We start from the raw sequence: 17847 nt of genomic DNA on the forward strand, positions 1-17847 counted from the left end.
GTATATAAAGCTAGTTGTTGGGACTGTCTGGATTTCTACATTAGCAAAACCACACGGAGATTGCATGACCGAAAAACTGAACACTTCAAGGCAATCACCAGTATTAACGGTCATTTATCAGCTATTGCAGAACTCGTCACTTCAACTGTTTACAATTTGAAATGGCACCATTTTGACATTTTAGCAAGAGGAAAATCAAATACCGATTGTAAAATCAAGGAGGCTCTTCTTATTAGGGATTTAAAACGAGCCCTAAATGAAAATATAAGCAGCGAAAAGCTTTACTTATACTAGTTTGCATAATTTCATGCAAATTTTCTCATCTGTCACATTTACTTCTTTTTTCCTTCACGGTAATTAGTTACTTAACTTACTTTGTTTTTTTGATTCAAATTTAATTACTACTCATGTTAACGGTCAATTCTGAAGATGTCAGTTGAAGCATACGAAACGTCAAGTTCGATATTATAAAAGTCAGTTATGCAATGCGTTTGTTATCTCTGATGTTTTTAACAGCAGTTTGTGTGTTATTCCTTTTAAGTTTATTCAAGAGCCATAATGACCATTATGGCTCTTAGTTCATAATTTTACTTTAAAAAATAATGTAAAAAGTAAGGGAGAATGCCCGCAGGGTATAGAGGAGTTAAGTTGATTTTCTTTATGGGTACCTGCAGTTGCCTGCAAACCTCGCTTTAGGTATGTGACTTCCCAAAGGGTAGGATTTTTGCGCCGTTTTGGTTTGAGAACGGGTACACGTAGGGGTCAAACCACCCCCCAAATGTTTCATGAAACCTAATTTTGGTTATTTTCAACATTATTATACTAAACTTGTGGTGTTTGCTCAAATTGATGTCCACTTCAATTTAAGCTGAAGAATTTCTCAAAATGGCACATAGCGGCGTCACAAAGGATGACGTCACAAAACCCAGTAAAGTGAAATTTTTAATTATTAGTTAAAGTGTCTCATCTAAAAGTGGGTTAGCCTGGATTTCTTCCGATTACTTCGAGTCGTTATTACTCCCTCAGTAACGTCTGAATCGACCGGCCGTTAATGCCGCCAGTGACGTCAATACTCCTTTGCTTTAATTCATGCAAAAAGTTAAACACGATTTTTAAGTGGCAAACCAAGAAATATCGTTCGGAAATGTCTACATGATATAGAACGGTTGACAGAATTGCTTTCATGCGTTGCGTGAATTTCTCGAACGTTCTCTACGTTTTTGGATTATTCATGAATAATTAATTAGGGCATGTTTATATTTCAGCATGAGTCAGCAGATTTGCATCATTTACTGAAATTATAAAATATGTCGAAAAGCTACTACTATTCGCCTGTTTGGTATTTTCTAGAACTTTATGTCAAACGGTATACAAGTTCCAAGCGAGTTCTTTTGACGCTCAGGCCACTTAAGGCATGACTATCTAATTAAATATACATATTTTGATAAAATGCTATTTAGAACGGTTTGCTTCTATCAATTATCCTAAAAATTGAACTGCAAATGTAGCTTAATGGCCTTAGCAATATGAGTGCATTTTAGAGGCCCAAATTTTCGTCACGTGACTGACAATTGAGAATTAACGGTCAAAATATTTACTCTAAAATGAGGAAAGGATAATGAGAGAGCAACAAGTTCTTTTAGGTGCATTTCGGAGACTACTAAAAAAGGTTCTTAAAAATTCGCCTTGTATGTGTGTTTACGTTATATAGGAATTGGTAAATAAAAGAAAAAGGGTCACGTGACTTATTAATGAGTTAAATAGCTAATAGGATAAATAACATTTTCAATCGTACAAGGCGAATTTACGATTTACACTGTTTATGTAACATTTTGGTAGTGAAAATTCCTAAGATTAAGATTTGCAACCCTTCCCCGTTTAGGAAAACGTGTTTTGTGACGTCATTGACGAAGCAATATCACGTGTTTTTTTCTTTGAGCCACATGTGTATCTCACTTTTCAGGATTACTGATGGAAGCAAACCGTTCTAAATAGCGTTTAACAAAATATGCATATTTAATTAGATAGTCATGCCTTAAGTGGCCTGAGCGAACTAAGTTTTTTCCCACGAGTCTGGAGTGCTGTGTTTAGTCAAGTGTGACGAAGGTCGATTTTCAAGTTCTCTGTTCACAAGTTGGCGGAAGCCGTAAGATACCTGAAGTTCAAGTGAGTGGTTTGTTATTATTGGGAGAGGCTGTTTAGTTTTCCTTAAGTTCAAGTCAAGTTTGTCGTGGCGGATGCTGTGTTTTAAAGCTCTGTAAAGACTATGTTCCTTTGGTATTAAACTTCCTTGTGTTAATCCGACATCCCTGCGTGCTGATCGTCAGTGAATAATTATCCTCAAAACATTCGAACTCGTAACATTGAGTTTTAGCCAATTCCATGCTCAACGTAATTGACTCCTTACCCATGTCTTACATATCTTTAACCAGTACATGAGACTGCTATGCTGTTTTTGAAGCCAGATGTAAGAAAAATAGAGAATTCTTTTTTCACTGTTTGTTTTGTTAGACTTGTTATTCACCGCTAGTATTTATTGGGTCTAAACGTTTATTCTAAACGTTTAGACCCAAGTCAAATTCAGAAGGATTTGTGTGGACTCGTCAGATCATAACTGGGCTAATATCTCAGAGACAATTTGCCCCGAAATGCTAGTTTTTGGCAAGTAGGCCTCTTGGATGTTGCTCTTTTCAGAATATCCTGTCAAATCCCTTAATTTCACAAATTACCACCTTACTCTTACCATATTTCATTTCTTACTATTCCTCCGCATTTACAATTAATCAGTTCCACAACCACGATGCCGAAGTGTACGCTCCATAGCGTCTTGTTATACATAATTATGCGAATGTTTAGACAATCAAAAAATCAATATCACTGCCCGGTTTTCGGGTAGTAGTGACGTCACTGGACGTCATTAACGGCTGGTCGATTCAGACGTTACTGAGAGAAGGAAACGGCTCGAAGCAATCGGATGAAATTCAGGCTAAAAGTGGGTATCAAGGGGAGTAAAACACTGAAAACTGTTCATCGCTACGATTTTTTGTTCCCGAGTTATGGTTAGTTAAAAACAGATCAGTGTTTCCCCCCCGGAACAATAGTTTTCCAAACTTTTTTTGTAAAAGTAATGTCCTCGGTATTTTTTTCTCAGTTTTTTTTCTAGCTGAGCTGGTGTTTTGGTAAAAAAGACTTCTTACTGTCCCTAAAAGCGTATGGTTTTAATTTTTCCATTTTTGCCTCCAGGACAATAATATGTCAAAGTAATTATTGGTCACGTGACCTTTTAATACGTCACAAATCTGCTTTTATGGTTCCAGGAATAACAGAAAATCTTTTTTTTATAATTTTTTTTCCCTTCTTCTTCTACATTTAATACAACCAATGTGCAATGTCCGAATTGCACTACTATTAAGACAAAAAGCCAGTCTAATTTAGGTTTATCACCGAAGGACTTCAAAATGTCATATCTCATCCAGTATTTGTCGTATGTACATACTGCTTTCGGTTTTCAACTTCTCTTGACGCGCTCTGTCTTAAACAGTTGAGAAGTCAAAACAATTCCAAACTTTAAGTTTCATAAAAATTTGACGTCAAAAATTTTGACGTCATATAGTAACACGTTCTACAAACAAGTCTTTTAAAATGATTGGCATGTTGTCTTATATCAACCTACCAAGTTTCGCAAGCAGACGATCAACATCAACAAAGTTATTAAAAATCTCACCAAAAACCCAATTTTAGATGAAACACTTGGGGAGGTGGTTTGGCCCCTACGTGGTATAGATTTTGCCCATTTTGGTCTGCATTCGGTTATGGTTTACGAAGGAACTACGGTTGTGTATCAACGTGCTTGTCGTTTCAATTCCATATAAATAAGAAAGGAAGTGTAATATGCGAATTCGAAACGCATTTTAAGAAATCTTTTTGTTGCGGTTTTAATCTGAGCAATGATGACATAATTTCTTGTTTTATGTAAACATGTAATGTTGCGTTTTGTGACCACCTCCAGGTCTGAAAACGGGTATGGATTTTGGAGGCCAGGTTTGAAAACGGGTGTGGAAAATGACATTTTTTGGTCTGAAATAGGGTCAGGATTTGGAGAACCGGTCGGCGCACTGCACCAAGAACTCATAGAAGTACCCCCCGGGAACCAAACCTCTAATTTGAGTGGACCTAAATTAAGCTAAGATCCGCTGTTGTGTCAGAAGTCGAACTTTGGACGCGTAGGACCAATCAGCTGAATCACACCAAAAAGCAATCTTAAATTAAAATTTTTCCGAACGAGCCTAAATCATATTGTCATACAATTGTTTAATCAGTTACTGTAGTTTAGTTCGTCGCATGTGAAGATGGACGTTTGTCCCGGAGACGATCTTCAGACGTTCTATCCGTCTGAAGCAGACGTACGGATAGAACGTGTTGGACGATCCAAAGTTATCAAGAGACAAACTTAACTGAGCCCGACGTCGAACTTTTTATGAACTTAACTCACTAAGTTTGTTTCGTCTCATGAAAAGTTTGACGTTTGGCCTAGGCCCAGTACGAAAAGTTTCTCTTCATTTGTGATGCTACACGGGACGATTCCCCCCCCCCCCTTGACGTCGGTTTTTAGGGCAACACAGCGTGGCAATGTTGGAGCAATGTTGTAACCATTCGAAACAATGTTGCAAAATTGTCGTTGCGAGTCGTCTCGTGTAACATCACCTTAAAGATCTTGCATTGAGCATTGAAACTACCAATTGAGCGAGGCCACGAGGTTATATATTTAAACGTTAAGACGTTAGAGAAGTGATAGATGTGTTCAATCGGCGCTCCTCTGGACTCTAAGGTTAGCCATTTTCCTGGCTGCCAACAGAGCTGCCAACTTGTTGGCGTGGATTTGAACAATGGGGAAAAGAGAACAAAAAAATTAGTCTGTAGTACAGTTTGAACTGAATCTGACTCAGCTTTTTCTTGCTTGTGTCTTCGAACTCGTTTCTAGATAAAGCACTGCTTTTCAAAGCACGAAGACAAAAGAACTTCTTTCCAGGTGGAGTATTTGGAGTAATGACGTACTGTATAATCGACAAAACGCTGGCTATCATGTTTTATGTTCCTCATGTTCAAGCTTTTGACAGAAATTGGTGGAATGTTAAGCTTTACAGTGGATATAAAAGGAGCAACTCTCAAATGCTTTACGAAATGTATGAAGATGATAGACCTTTCGAGGGTGATGCCAACTGGCACTATAAAGACCTGGGCCTGGGATCAGAGCTTAGAGCAGCTGGTGCCATGGCTTCCTCTGGTGCAGCTCATCTTATGATTGAAATAAAAAAAAACGTCCCAAATCCCCTCGGATGGCGTGTGGGAAAGAGAAAATGAACAAAAATTCGCGGCAAGCAGCACCGAAAAAGACTTTAAACATTAAGTCATGTATTCCCTTTATTACAATAACGAGTGTTTGTTTTTCTTTAATAAACTGAGATAATCTTAAGTCTAGAGGCCTGGCCAATTTGTATAAACTCCTCTAAAAATATCCTCAGAGTTGTCCTTAAATTTTAAATGCCAAGTTTTGCTTTATGTCAATGATTTTAGTGGGCCTGTTAATGGAAATAGCGAGAACGTTATTCCATGGATCCTACCTATTTGTGGCTTTACGAATCTGTCCTAAATGGTCGACAACGATTTAAAGCTAAAAAGGCCGGGATTTTCCGAGTCAGGGCCAATTAGTAAGTTCAGCATAGCATGAGCATGCCAGTTGCTATGAAAATGCGGTCTATATACTTCTCTATAAAAACCTTAACTTTTATTTATCCTTTCACCCTGCAATTGTTCATTAAATATTTCCTAAAATGTGTGCCAACACAAGGGTATTATAAATTTAAGGTTTCCGAAGAGTGGTATATATAATGCACCGATAATTTTCAAAACTTTGGGCGTCTACAACAATGAAAGGATTCGTGTGGGTGTCTCTACAAAGTTTTCGGCTTTTGGGCAACATCAGACACTCATAAGCATATTGAACAGCAACTAACTACTTCTCATGACCTGTTTTAGGAAAAAAGAAACTGGCTCTAGCTATCTTTAAATCGTAGCACGTAAATCGTTTAGGACAGATTGGTATAGCACAGACGAACAACTGACTCTCAAGTTGCAAATATTACATATTTAGCTTATTACCAGCAGTTTCTATTATTTTGCCATAAGTCAGTAAAGCCGTTTTGAAAAAATGTCTAATGTTTAATCTGACAGAACGAGAAGTTGATTAGTTACTTTGAATTGTATCCAAACTGCTCTAGCCTTTTTTAGATTTTTCGTTTGCGTGTGTGTGTGTGTGTGTACGTGCGTGCGTGCGTGTGTGTGTGTGTGTGTTTTTGTTTGTCACTATATGGAGCCTATAGCTCCGTATACCACTTTTAGGCAAAAAAAAAGGGAAGGACGGAAGGACCAGTTGAAAACCCTCCATTTTCGTACACTTTTCAAAATAAAAACCTCGAGTTTTTATCCGAGACGTGTTAGCAAGGACTAACTTTTCTTACATTATTTTTTGTGATTTTAACTTATTTGTTGAATTGTTAACCTTGATACAAAATAATGCCATCAGTCGACTGGGATTATTTGGACTATACTTAAGTTTGACCAAACATCGTTAGTTACTTTCTATCTACGGTAACTTCATTATAACGTTGTATGCTGCACCGCATTATCTTGGCCTATGTTCTTAATATCTTCTTAAGTTTTTTCCATTTTCAACGGCTTGAACGTTCTTTTGCTGTTCTAGTTCTAGTGGTCATTTCGCATCGTGTTTTCCACGTTTGTCTTTGAAATTAACGCAGTATCTTTTTTTTAACGTAGAGAATGTGTGCAAAAATCCGTTGAAAACTAATGGTTCTTATTTGACATTAACCGTCGTTAGTGTTGGAGTTCAGTGTGTGAGTATTAATTCAGCTGATCAGAATAAAAGCATACATTCATCCTTTTATGACTCCGTATGAGAATTTTTGTATTAAGAATACGAATTAAAACATGACTCCACTTTTACCATTTAATTCGATCTCCCCGAGGGGAAGGGGGGAGGCATACACATAAGGGAAGTTTGAGCAGGGGTCGAGACAACCCCCGTTTAAAAAATCTGTTTAACAGAGAATAAGATTTAGCAAAAATAATAATAAGATCGTTGGTACCAGAATGATTCAGACCCCGCACCACCAATGTTCACACCTTAAAGACGCCAAATAACGCAATTGTATACCCTCTTTAAGACTCAAGACCCAGAAAAACAAATCCTGTTGGGCGGGACATACCCCGCTTTAGGCACCAGTCAGTTGCATTGTCTTCTAAGGGTAAAAACTCTTTAAATGTTCACACCCTCCATCCTTCATATAGAATCATTTTCGCCATTCAAACTTCATTGCATTTGCATTTAGCAAGAGAATTTTAAACTTCACTTTTTGATAGTTTCGAGAATCGTGATATAAAAACTGGCCCGAAACGTGCTGAATATCTTTAACTAACTGACAACAAAATGAGAACGTGATAAAATTATTTCGTCAACATTTGTGAACTTTTGCCCTCTCACCTTTTATGAGCATGTTCCACATGTTACCACAGCTCAGGAGTGAGAATCATTGTAGCGTAACAAAAATCATTATAAGCTGGGTTTTTGTGGCGATTTTAACGGTCGTCACTTGAGAAAATTTTAGAGAAAACAAAGAAAGAACTTAAACTCGCTGGAATGGCGCTGAAAGTGTCAAAAATGCTAAGAACAAAACTAGGAGATAAGGTAAGTATTTCTAAAGTTTTTTTTGGACATCTTAATAATAATCACTAAACATGATAATGTCCACATAATATTTCTGTTTTCTTACTCTTGAGCTTGTCACCCCTCTGTTATCAGAGTGTAAAGTCTCATTATGATATAATTGCTTAATCGCCCATAAAGGTAAGGAGAAGAAAGAAAATGATCAAAGGTCTTCCTTGTTAATCAGTTTCTGGTTATCATAACTGTAGCAGAAGTACGGAAAACAGTGAGGAAAATACGACACATTTCCAATGATATGGCAACAGACCGTTAATATATTTTTAGCCTTCGTTGCGAGGCAAATGCAGTAATTATGTGTCAGTTAGTAAGATGCCAAAAGGACGTGCGATTTCACTATGTTGACTATATTGTCGAGGGATTCTTAATCCGATCATACGGATTGGGGGATAAATCCTTTAACAGTTTGACACTGTCCGGAAAAAACCTGTTCAACTCTTAACACGACTCCTGAACTCAAGATTTCACTGCACCGAACAACTCCTTCATTGTTATGTGTCAGAGCAGCCAATAAAGACGCGTGTAGCATGAAGCTGGCAAAACTCCAAATGTAAACAACATCCGGGATGTCAACTGAGCTTGTATATTTACTGGAGCATCGAACGTCCCACCCAATTTTACGCAAGAGCCGTGTTTATTACCGATCTTGCACCTCAGTTCCACATCAGTTTCGACTCACCAGTTCCTTCGCCTAAATCATGGCAACCTATATTCCATTAGTCACACCACTGGGCGAATTGCCGGAATTTCCCGAGGAGGAAAAAATTTACGACCTAAAAATGGAAGGTGGAGGAGTCCCACCAGAAGCGAATGAAGTGTTCGTGTACGTATTTGTCACAACACACGGGGAAGGATCTTTTCAGAGGGGATACTACGAAATTTCTACAAACATGCTGGGAGGACCAGATCTCAAGCAGTACATGAATGTGGCGACAGGGCAAGGCTTGTTGGCCGTTAACTCTGCCAATATGTGGTTTCCTGTTGGAGCTGGCCAGTTGAAGGTAAAGTTGGTCCACCCAGCTGACGCTAAGAAAAGCATTGCAGGGAAGACCGACGAAAAAGATTGGAGCGGAGTGTTCATCATTGGATACCGATAGAGTGTTCGCTAGTTGGAGACCTGATCCGCGCACTTTCAATATTAACCAAGGAGCTGTTAAAACAATATTGTAGTTAACGGAGCAGAACTAATTGCATAAGACAAGGAACAACAACTAAAACGTAGAACTGACGCTCAGTAAGTTTACAGTAGAGGTGGCCAAGAATCAGTGTTTCATAACACGATTCTTTCTGAACAACAAGATATTCACCGACATGTACGCCGTAACACATTTATAAAATAAAACTTGCAATAGAATTTACAATTTCTTTCCTGTTGTTTGTTTATTCATTTCAGGTTCAGAGACATGCCCTTCCGCACACACAGCATTTAAAAGAAACTTTAACCCTGCGTCTCAACCGGGGGGGGGGGGGGGGGTACTCCCATACATTACCTATACGGGTATGTGCCGCCCAAAAGGGGCCGTGATTTTGAAGCTCCTGATTTAGAACGGGGTATCCATTTCAGAGGCGTTTTCTAGAACGGGGTGTAATATTTCGAACGCACGAAAGCTCCACTTTTGTGTAAGCAGCCATTTGAAATTATTCAAGGACAGATTGCTTTTAAAAATACGGTTCAGCGCGTTAACAAGCAAACCGTTGTACTCTTGTTGCACCCTAGAACGGTGTATAAAAAATTGGCCCATTTCTAGAACGGGGTATCAGTTTTAGGGAGAATTCTAGAACGGGGTATAAAAAATTGGCCCTTTTCTGAACGGGGCATCAATGTTAGGGGAAATTTTTTCCAGAACGGGGTGCCAATTTGGAGTCCCGGGCGGCACATACCCACCCAAAAAATACCCAAGTGCCCCCCCGGGGTCTAAACCCACATATTCTTCACACTGTTCACAATTTACCTCTTTTGGCTCTTCTAAGGAGAGCTCATCTAAATATTGGAACATTTTACTTTTCTTGATTATTTTCTCCACTCACACGACCTTCAATGTTTGAATTAGAATTGGTACGATAGAGAGAGGTTAGATGCTGATCATTGATAGGATTGAAAGGTATAAGGGTACTTCATGTTTAAGAGACCGTATCCATTTTACGGTAAGATGTGTCGACGGATATTGGCATGGCTTTGCATCGTACAAAAAGGTAATTAGTTTAGGATGACCAGGCCGACCCCCTAATCTATAAAAACACTTCAACCATTTTTAACGCCAGATGCACTTGCAACTTATAGTACTGAAATTCATAAACTTTTGCCTGTTGTGTTAATGGGGGAACGCATTTCTGACCGTTAATGAAGACATGGTCAAGAAAACTATTTGCAGGTAGATCATCGTTTAAAGAAGGCTAAGTTAAACTGATATATAAAAAAATATATTGATACATGCAATATATAATTCTTGTTAAGTTGACATTTGTTTTAATCGGCGTCGCTGTCGTCGAAAAGCTGTAAAGGCAGCGTGCAAACGGACGCAAACGGACGCAACAACTCCTAACATTAGAGATAAAGACAAATTTTGAAACATTTAGCTCAAAAAAGGTCGATTAGAAAAGGAAGTTTTAACCCCTTTACTCTATTTTTTTTCGTGAGCACTAAAGTGCACAATTAACTGATGTGCAAATACAAAAAAATAGCGGGTTCATTTTTACACGGCAATTGTCTACTACATTACCTTAGCGTCATTATTTCACGCACGCTCTTAAAACGGGGGGTAAGAGAAAAAAGGGAAAGAGATCCATTTGCTATTGCTCGAGAGAAAAAAAAAACCGCACGTTTTAAGCCCACACGGGGTAACTTTGCTTTAATTTGTTAAAAAAGTGTTTTTTTAAGTGTTTTTTCAGCAGGGTAGGGTGGCTTTGGGCAAATGATGTATCGGTCCCCCGAAAGGTCACCTCAGGACTCCCGGGATGGATTTTTTTTGTACAGTGCCCAGGCTTCATTTTCTTGGCCGCGCGTTGATCTGGCCCGGCTGCTTCGGCGAGCATATTCTCGGTCTGTTTGGATTATATCCTTCGAGTTTGTCAAAGTCTGTGGGATTCGTTTCTCTATCTGGGAAAGCTTCATTAGTTTCTATATCTGCTGCTATCCTATTTCTACTATCCTGGCATGTTTATTTTCCGTTGGAGTTCTAATTTCGTGGAAAAAGTTGTGTTGAATGAGAGCATGTCGGCGAAAATGGCATCTCGTGTTTCCTACCTTGTATATTATTATTGTATATAGAGTGAATTTGAACAAATTACCGCAAATTATCACGAAACTTCGTTAGAGCAATAAGGACAACAACAATTAACTGCAGAGTAAGTTTCATTGAACTATATTTATTATTACCTAGAAATTTTAGGATGGTATTTTTACCCCACACAAACACTGTAATTTTACTGGAACCGTACTGTGGTACTTTTACAGAGCCTGGGTTACCAGTGATATTCGTGGTGCGACGCATGCGTAATAACAACCTGGAGATTAGGATTCCGCCCTCCTCTTGTTGCCCGCAATTAGAATTGTAAATAGGACATTTGCATGATTGAGTCATTTTACCACTATGACGAGGATCCTTCAGGGTTTTGCTTTCTTCTGAAAATTAGGGTTTTTGTTATTTCAACCTCACTGGCTTACCAAATTTAAATATGAAAAGAAAAACCAAAAGAATTCTGTTCGTAGTAATTAAATGACGCCATCGTGCAAATGGCCTATTGTAGACTGGTGCCTGCTTTACAAAGCCCCCTCTTGACATTTTTCATATGAGAAATAAAATCGACTCGACGTGATTAGCATTCGAGATTGTAAGTGAATTGTTACTTTTTAATTGGCACATTTGTTTCTATAAACATACCAATTAAAGGTCACTAGATCTCACTGGCATAGCTCAATAGTACTGGCAACGTTTCATTCTTTCCCCAGTCTCCCCATTTCGTATCCTTTAATGTCTAGTCAACAATAATACTGACATGAGAATTTTTATGCCACACTTTATTTTTTTTCGATGAAGTCAACGTGAGCATTAATCAAGTACAAGTATTAGACTATTATCCGCTTGTCTTTTACAGGTATTAGGTTGATTTACATATATGGCTGGTGGGAGTTTCATCAAACAGACAAATTCAAAATCGTAACTTTTGAAAATACCGTCCTCATAATCTTATATCACAATCACTGTGAATCACTGATTATATTTAGTATTTGATCCTTTACTTGCTCAGCTTTAGTCCTTTCCGGCTTTTAAGGTCACAAAAATATTCTCAAATTGATGATGATGAATAGAAATCAGGAAAACACCTTTTAGTGCATGGCAAATATGCTAACTTAGACTCTTCCAGGAAAAGAAGTCTTATTATTAGCTATATACTTGGATTCTTTTGGGAAAGTTTTTCTCTCGATGTATAATGATCAGAAAAATGTTTCATCACATTGACCACATTGGTTGTCCCATTTAAATTTTTGCAAAGGAACTTAAATCTTTTTTAGAAATGAAACTTTACATATAAAGTTAACCAATGACAAGAGACTATTTACTGCTTCAGTATGTGAATTTCGATGGTGGCTTGACCGGAGTTAGACATGGCCCCCCTTGCTCGGAGTCCCGATCCCAAATCTCTCTCGTGCCAGTAGTTATCTCCTTTGAAGGGATTATCGTAATACATCCGGTACCAAAGATTGTAGTTGGCGCGTCTTTTACCACTGTAAAGCCAAACATCAAACCAGTTGCTGTACCAGTTGTAGTCAAATGGAACGGAATACATAACAGCAAGTGTTTTATCGATGTGTGGGATGTAGTATGTTAATACTCCTACTGCGCCTCTCGCAACGGGCCCCGCAGTTTTTCGTGCGCCGTAAAGCAAAGCTGTGCCTAGAAATAAGCAAACAAATTAGCAATTAAGCAAAAATCATAAACATGATCATTCGTCACAATAATACATGGCAAACGAGCATCGCAGAATAGAGGCATGTACCCCAAAAACAAAATTTACGAAGAATGTGTCAGATCATTAACATGTCGTCCTTTATTGCCACCCAGAAATTTTATTTGTGTCAGGTTAGTGATTGCTTATCTTTTCCTCAAATATTACACGCAAAGGGATTCTCATTCTGAACATGAATACTAAGTTTAGTTGGTTTAAGAAGCTCTTTCAACCCTTGAAGTCATTTTGCCGTTCTGACAAAGCAAAACATAAACCTGTTGTCAGCAAAATTTCAAGAATGGGCAAATCCTCTAATACAGTTTCTTTACTCTTTAGGATAAGTGGTCGCTGAGTTCGTCCTTGGTTTCATACGGTAATAGACCCTTTGCACGCGATGAACTCATTTTACTACTACTACTACCAGAATCACTCGGGGTTTTGCTTTCTTGGACAAACGAGGGCTTTATTTTTCAAACCTCGCATAACCTGTGATCAGGCCCCCAAAACAAAAAGGGAAGAAGGACCGCCTGATTGCAGGTTAAACTCTTCGCAGAGATTAACTAGAAAAATTAAATATGACAAGAAAACCAAAATGGATTCTATAGCAATAGATCAGACCTTTTTAGCTTGTATGGTTTGTTTACCCATTTCAGACCAAGTGATGGTACCCCAGAGAACTGTTTCTTTCAATGTCGTCTTTTGCACGTGCACCCACATGTTATGTATGCATAATTATACAAAAGACAAATTCCCCCAAGAACATCACGTGGTCTGAATTGGGAAAACAAAACAAACAAGCTAATGACACCATCCTGCATACTGGCCTTAGTGTCATTACTAAAAGAAAGGATTTTAAACTTTTATGTTATTAATATTAATTTTACCTGAAGAAACATCATGAGGCAAAACACGATTTGACGTCCCTGAATAAAAATATATGTTGACTGCTCTCCATTTATATCCACTTTCGTTATCAACACCAATGGCGACCTTGCGGCTTATGCTACCAAGGGTGTTTAAAATTGTTGTGAGAATGCCCAAGCCAAGTTGAGCACCGCTGATGACAGCACCAGCGTCAGCTAAAATTTTAAAGAACACAGCAAGATAAAATTTTTAGTTGCACACTTAGTGGTATTAAAACAAACCAAGTTTGAATAAACAGTCGGCTAATGAATGTTTTCGTTTTTGCAGAATAACCCAACAACTGTAATGAATAGTTAGGTCTACCAAACAGCTAGCCTGTGCAGCCTTACGTTTCAGCTTCTTTTTGTTTCTCCCTTTTGTTTTCAAAGGTTATGGTACGCAACTTCTAAACAACTGATGCAATTACCTTTTCGCTTGTTTTTCTCCTCGCTTTCTTTACGAGTAGAGATCAAGGACGAGCCCTGTCGTCCCTGTATCTGTGAAGGAAATTATGTCCATTAAGGTCATTCCACCGAATACGAACTGGAATGAGTATTCTTTTTTGTCACCAATTTTTCCTCTGTGTATTTCAGTACATTTGAGGGCACAGAAATGAAATCGGAAGCCGGCTAAAAATTAATTATCACTGCGAGCCTTAGCGAAATCACCAAGAATTTCGTGATGGCTGTGTATTCATTCAGTTTACACTTCGCAAAACTGAACATTGATTATTGAGGGACACATCGCAAAGAACTCAATAGATTTACAGCTTAAAATTATAAAAATGTTTATTATACATTCAAGCGTTAAGGTGTAAAACTACCTACTATCTACTCGCAGCACTACACACTCACAAGGGTAATCGGTGTTTTGGAGAAAAGGGAAAGCGAGTGTCGAGATTAGAATTCTGAACTGGAGGGGGGGGGGGGGGGGTGTTAGTCGGTTTTATATTCGGTCCGAGATTAGGGTTCATTTTGTTTCAGTGAAACAACCGAGATCCGATTAGAATAGTGAGTTGCATTTCCGTAGATATCACGCCACCCCCAAGAGACACTTTCATGTTCGTCTTAAACACAAGACACCAATTGACTATCTTATTTTAAAGAGAACTATTTTACCTCAGTGCCTTTAGAGGACGATCCAGGACTCCTTTCGACATGATTGTCTTGCTTGAAGGGAGACCCAAAGATTGACTGACTTATCAGCAGAACGAAAAACAGAAGGGTAAACAGCCTAACGATGCTCATTTTCAATTCTATAATAGGAGAATAAAAATGAAGGAAAGAACGACTGCAACATTGTTGTCTCGGTACAATATCATTTTAAAAGTTTGTTTGTTTGTTTGTCTGTATATAAACGATGTTATGACCTGGGAATGTAACTCGTACGACAGGTTCAGGTAGCGCTCGTGGTAGAATTGATGATAAATCACGCGACAGTAGCTGCATTTGAGACGAGAGAATGTGTCCTAAATTTGCTGTCGTTCTTGTTTTTAACTTTAACTAACGAAAAACAGGCAATTGTTGCTATTTTTAATAAACTGTCAACGTTGCCAATAGCTAGCTTTAAAAATGCCGGCACTGAGATGATATTAGAGAGATTTACTCTTACCATGTTTTATTGCAAACGGCAAACGTGAATTTGTACCACGTGACCAAGTTTTACTCTTACTTGACTTTTTACAAAATAAGAGTTGTTTGGGACAGTTTTTATCTGCTCATTTTCTATTTTGAATCTACAATTGCCGTAAACATGTCTCTGAAGTGTCGCTATACTCTTCATTAAAATATTATTGAAAGACCAATGAAACCAGTACTGAAAATCAATCCCTCGTAACAAGATTGTTGACATCGCAATTTTTCTCCTGTACAACAAGTATCTACAAAGTCATTTGTCCCGTTACTCCCACATGTGGTTGCCATTGTTGCCTTTGGTTTCTTCTTCAATTTAATCTACCTAGGAAACTTATCACGACTTACCTTAGACTTAATTCCTCGAGCGGCGTAGTAGCGGCAAGTACCTTCGGTGACTACATTAAGCAACAGAAAGGCCCCCTTTATAAAGAGGAGAATTGACTGAAAAGACATTATGCACTGAAAAAAGGAAATATTTGTATCAGATGATCAACACCAGGTTTCATTGTTTCCGTCTTAAAGCAAACTATTTCACATTATGGAGTTACGTAATTATGTGAGGTAAAATAAAACAGTAAAATGCAGTTTGGTGGCATAGTGACGGTGTTTGTATGAACTTTTGGTGATTACGTAACACATGCCACGAAGTACTAGCAAATTTTACACTTGACATCAGTAAGAAAAAAGGAGATATTTTTTTCTTGAAAAATCTGCTTAACAATATAGACTGATTAGCAGTTATGCTATTCGAAATGAATCCATGCACATTGGTGCCATGTGCTATGTCATGGTTCAACTGAATCCTGGATATGATGGTTTGCAAGGCACTGACATCGACATATAGCGACGTCTTTCCAAAACTTCATACCTTTAAAATACAATGAAATCTACTTGTATGAAAGGCATTTTTATTGCGTTCGACGGAGGACGCTTACTATTTGAGTCCTGCGGGAGATATTGGGGTCCCGAGGGTATTGCTCTGGATGCCGAGCGATTGCACCATCTTGGACCAGCTGGCGCATTTGGCCTCGATCTCATGTGTTCAGTAAACACAAACTCGCCAATATTGTATCTGTGGTAAACGAGTGTCACAAAATAGATACCAGTCTCCGGGGGAGAAAAACGGAACACATGAGATCGAGGCTAAATGCGCCAGCTGGTCAAGATGGCGCAATCGCTTAGCACCCAGAGCAATACCCTCGGGATCTCCCGCAGGACGTAAATAGTAAGCGTCCTCCATCGAACGAAATAAAATGCCTTTTATATAAGTAGATTTCATTGTATCTTAAAGGTACGAAGTTTTGGAAAGACGTCGCTATATGCCGATGTCAGTGCTTTGCAGACCATCATATCCAGGATTCAGTTGAGCCATGCACATAGCACATGGCACCAATGTGCATGGATTCATTCCGAATAGCATAACTGCTAATCAGTCTATATTGTTAAGCAGATTTTTTCAAGAACAATATCTACTTATTTTCTTACTGATGTCAAGTGTAAAATTTGCTGGTACTTCGTGGCATGTGTTACGTAATCACCCAAAGTTCATACAAACACCGTCACTATGCCACCAAACTGCATTTTACTGTTTTATTTTACCTCACATAATAAATTACGTAACACCTTAATGTGAAATAGTTTGCTTTAAGACGGAAACAATGAAACCTGGTGTTGATCATCTGATACAAAGATTTCCTTTTTTCAGTGCATAATGTCTTTTCAGTCAATTCTCCTCTTTATAAAGGGGGCCTTTCTTTTGCTTAATGTAGTCATCGAAGGTACTTGCCGCTACTACGCCGCTCGAGGAATTAAGTCTAAGGTAAGTCGTGATGAGCTTCCAGGCTAGATTAAACTGAAGAAGAAACCAAAGACAGCAATTGGCAACCACATGTAGGAGCAACGGGACAAATGACTTTGTAGATACTTGTTGTACAGGAGAAAAATTGCGATGTCAACAATATTGATACGAGGGATTGATTTTCAGTACTGGTTTCATTGGTATTTCAATAGTATTTTAATGAACAGTATAGCGAGACTTCAGAGTCACGTTTACGGCAATTGTAGATTCAAAATAGAAAATGAGCAGATTAAAACTGTCCCAAACAACTCTTATTTTGTAAAAGTCAAGTAAGAGTAAAACTTGGTCACGTGGTACAAATTCACCTTTGCTGTTTGCAATAAAACATGGTAAGAGTAAATCTCTCTAATATCATCTCAGTGCCGGCACTTTTAAAGCTAGCTATTGGCAACATTGATAGTTCATTAAAAATAGCAACAATTGCCTGTATTTCGTTAGTTAAAGTTAAAAACAAGAACGACAGCAAATTTATGACACAGTCTCTCGTCCGGCAAATGCAGCTACTGTCGCCTGATTTATCATCAATTCTACCACGAGCGCTACCTGAACCTGTCGTACGAGTTATGACATTCCCAGGTCATAACATCGTTCATCTCATCGATATACAGACAAACAAACAAACAAACTTTTAAAATGATATTGTACCGAGACAACAATGTTGCATTCGTTCTTTCCTTCATTTTTATTCTCCTATTATAGAATTGAAA

The 17847-nt window shown here is 38.3% G+C and overlaps 1 protein-coding gene across 1 annotated transcript; it reads right to left on the reverse strand.

Annotated features, from left to right (window-relative positions):
* Nucleotides 1–12262: 12262 nt before the first annotated feature.
* On the reverse strand, nt 12263–15735 carry LOC140941909 (DELTA-actitoxin-Afr1e-like). Its single transcript, XM_073390914.1, has 5 exons — nt 15628–15735; nt 14767–14817; nt 14076–14145; nt 13630–13824; nt 12263–12693 (listed from the first exon to the last, which is right to left on the reverse strand). Exons 1-5 carry the CDS (start codon nt 15733–15735, stop codon nt 12356–12358), a joined length of 762 nt encoding a protein of 253 aa, XP_073247015.1. The 3' UTR covers nt 12263–12355.
* Nucleotides 15736–17847: the final 2112 nt, after the last annotated feature.

Source organism: Porites lutea, chromosome 6 (genome assembly GCF_958299795.1).
Source record: "Porites lutea chromosome 6, jaPorLute2.1, whole genome shotgun sequence".
Classification (NCBI taxonomy): Eukaryota; Metazoa; Cnidaria; class Anthozoa; order Scleractinia; family Poritidae; genus Porites; species Porites lutea.

What these genes read in the sequence shown, in the direction of transcription:
- LOC140941909 (XM_073390914.1), bottom strand. Translation starts at nt 15,735, where the DNA reads ATGTCTTTTCAGTCAATTCTCCTCTTTATAAAGGGGGCCTTTCTGTTG. An exon ending in CTCGAGGAATTAAGTCTAAG is followed by an intron (nt 14,818 to 15,627) that starts GTAAGTCGTGAT and finishes TCTCCCTTCAAG; the next exon opens with CAAGACAATCATGTCGAAAG. An exon ending in GGAGAAAAACAAGCGAAAAG is followed by an intron (nt 13,825 to 14,075) that starts GTAATTGCATCA and finishes TTAAAATTTTAG; the next exon opens with CTGACGCTGGTGCTGTCATC.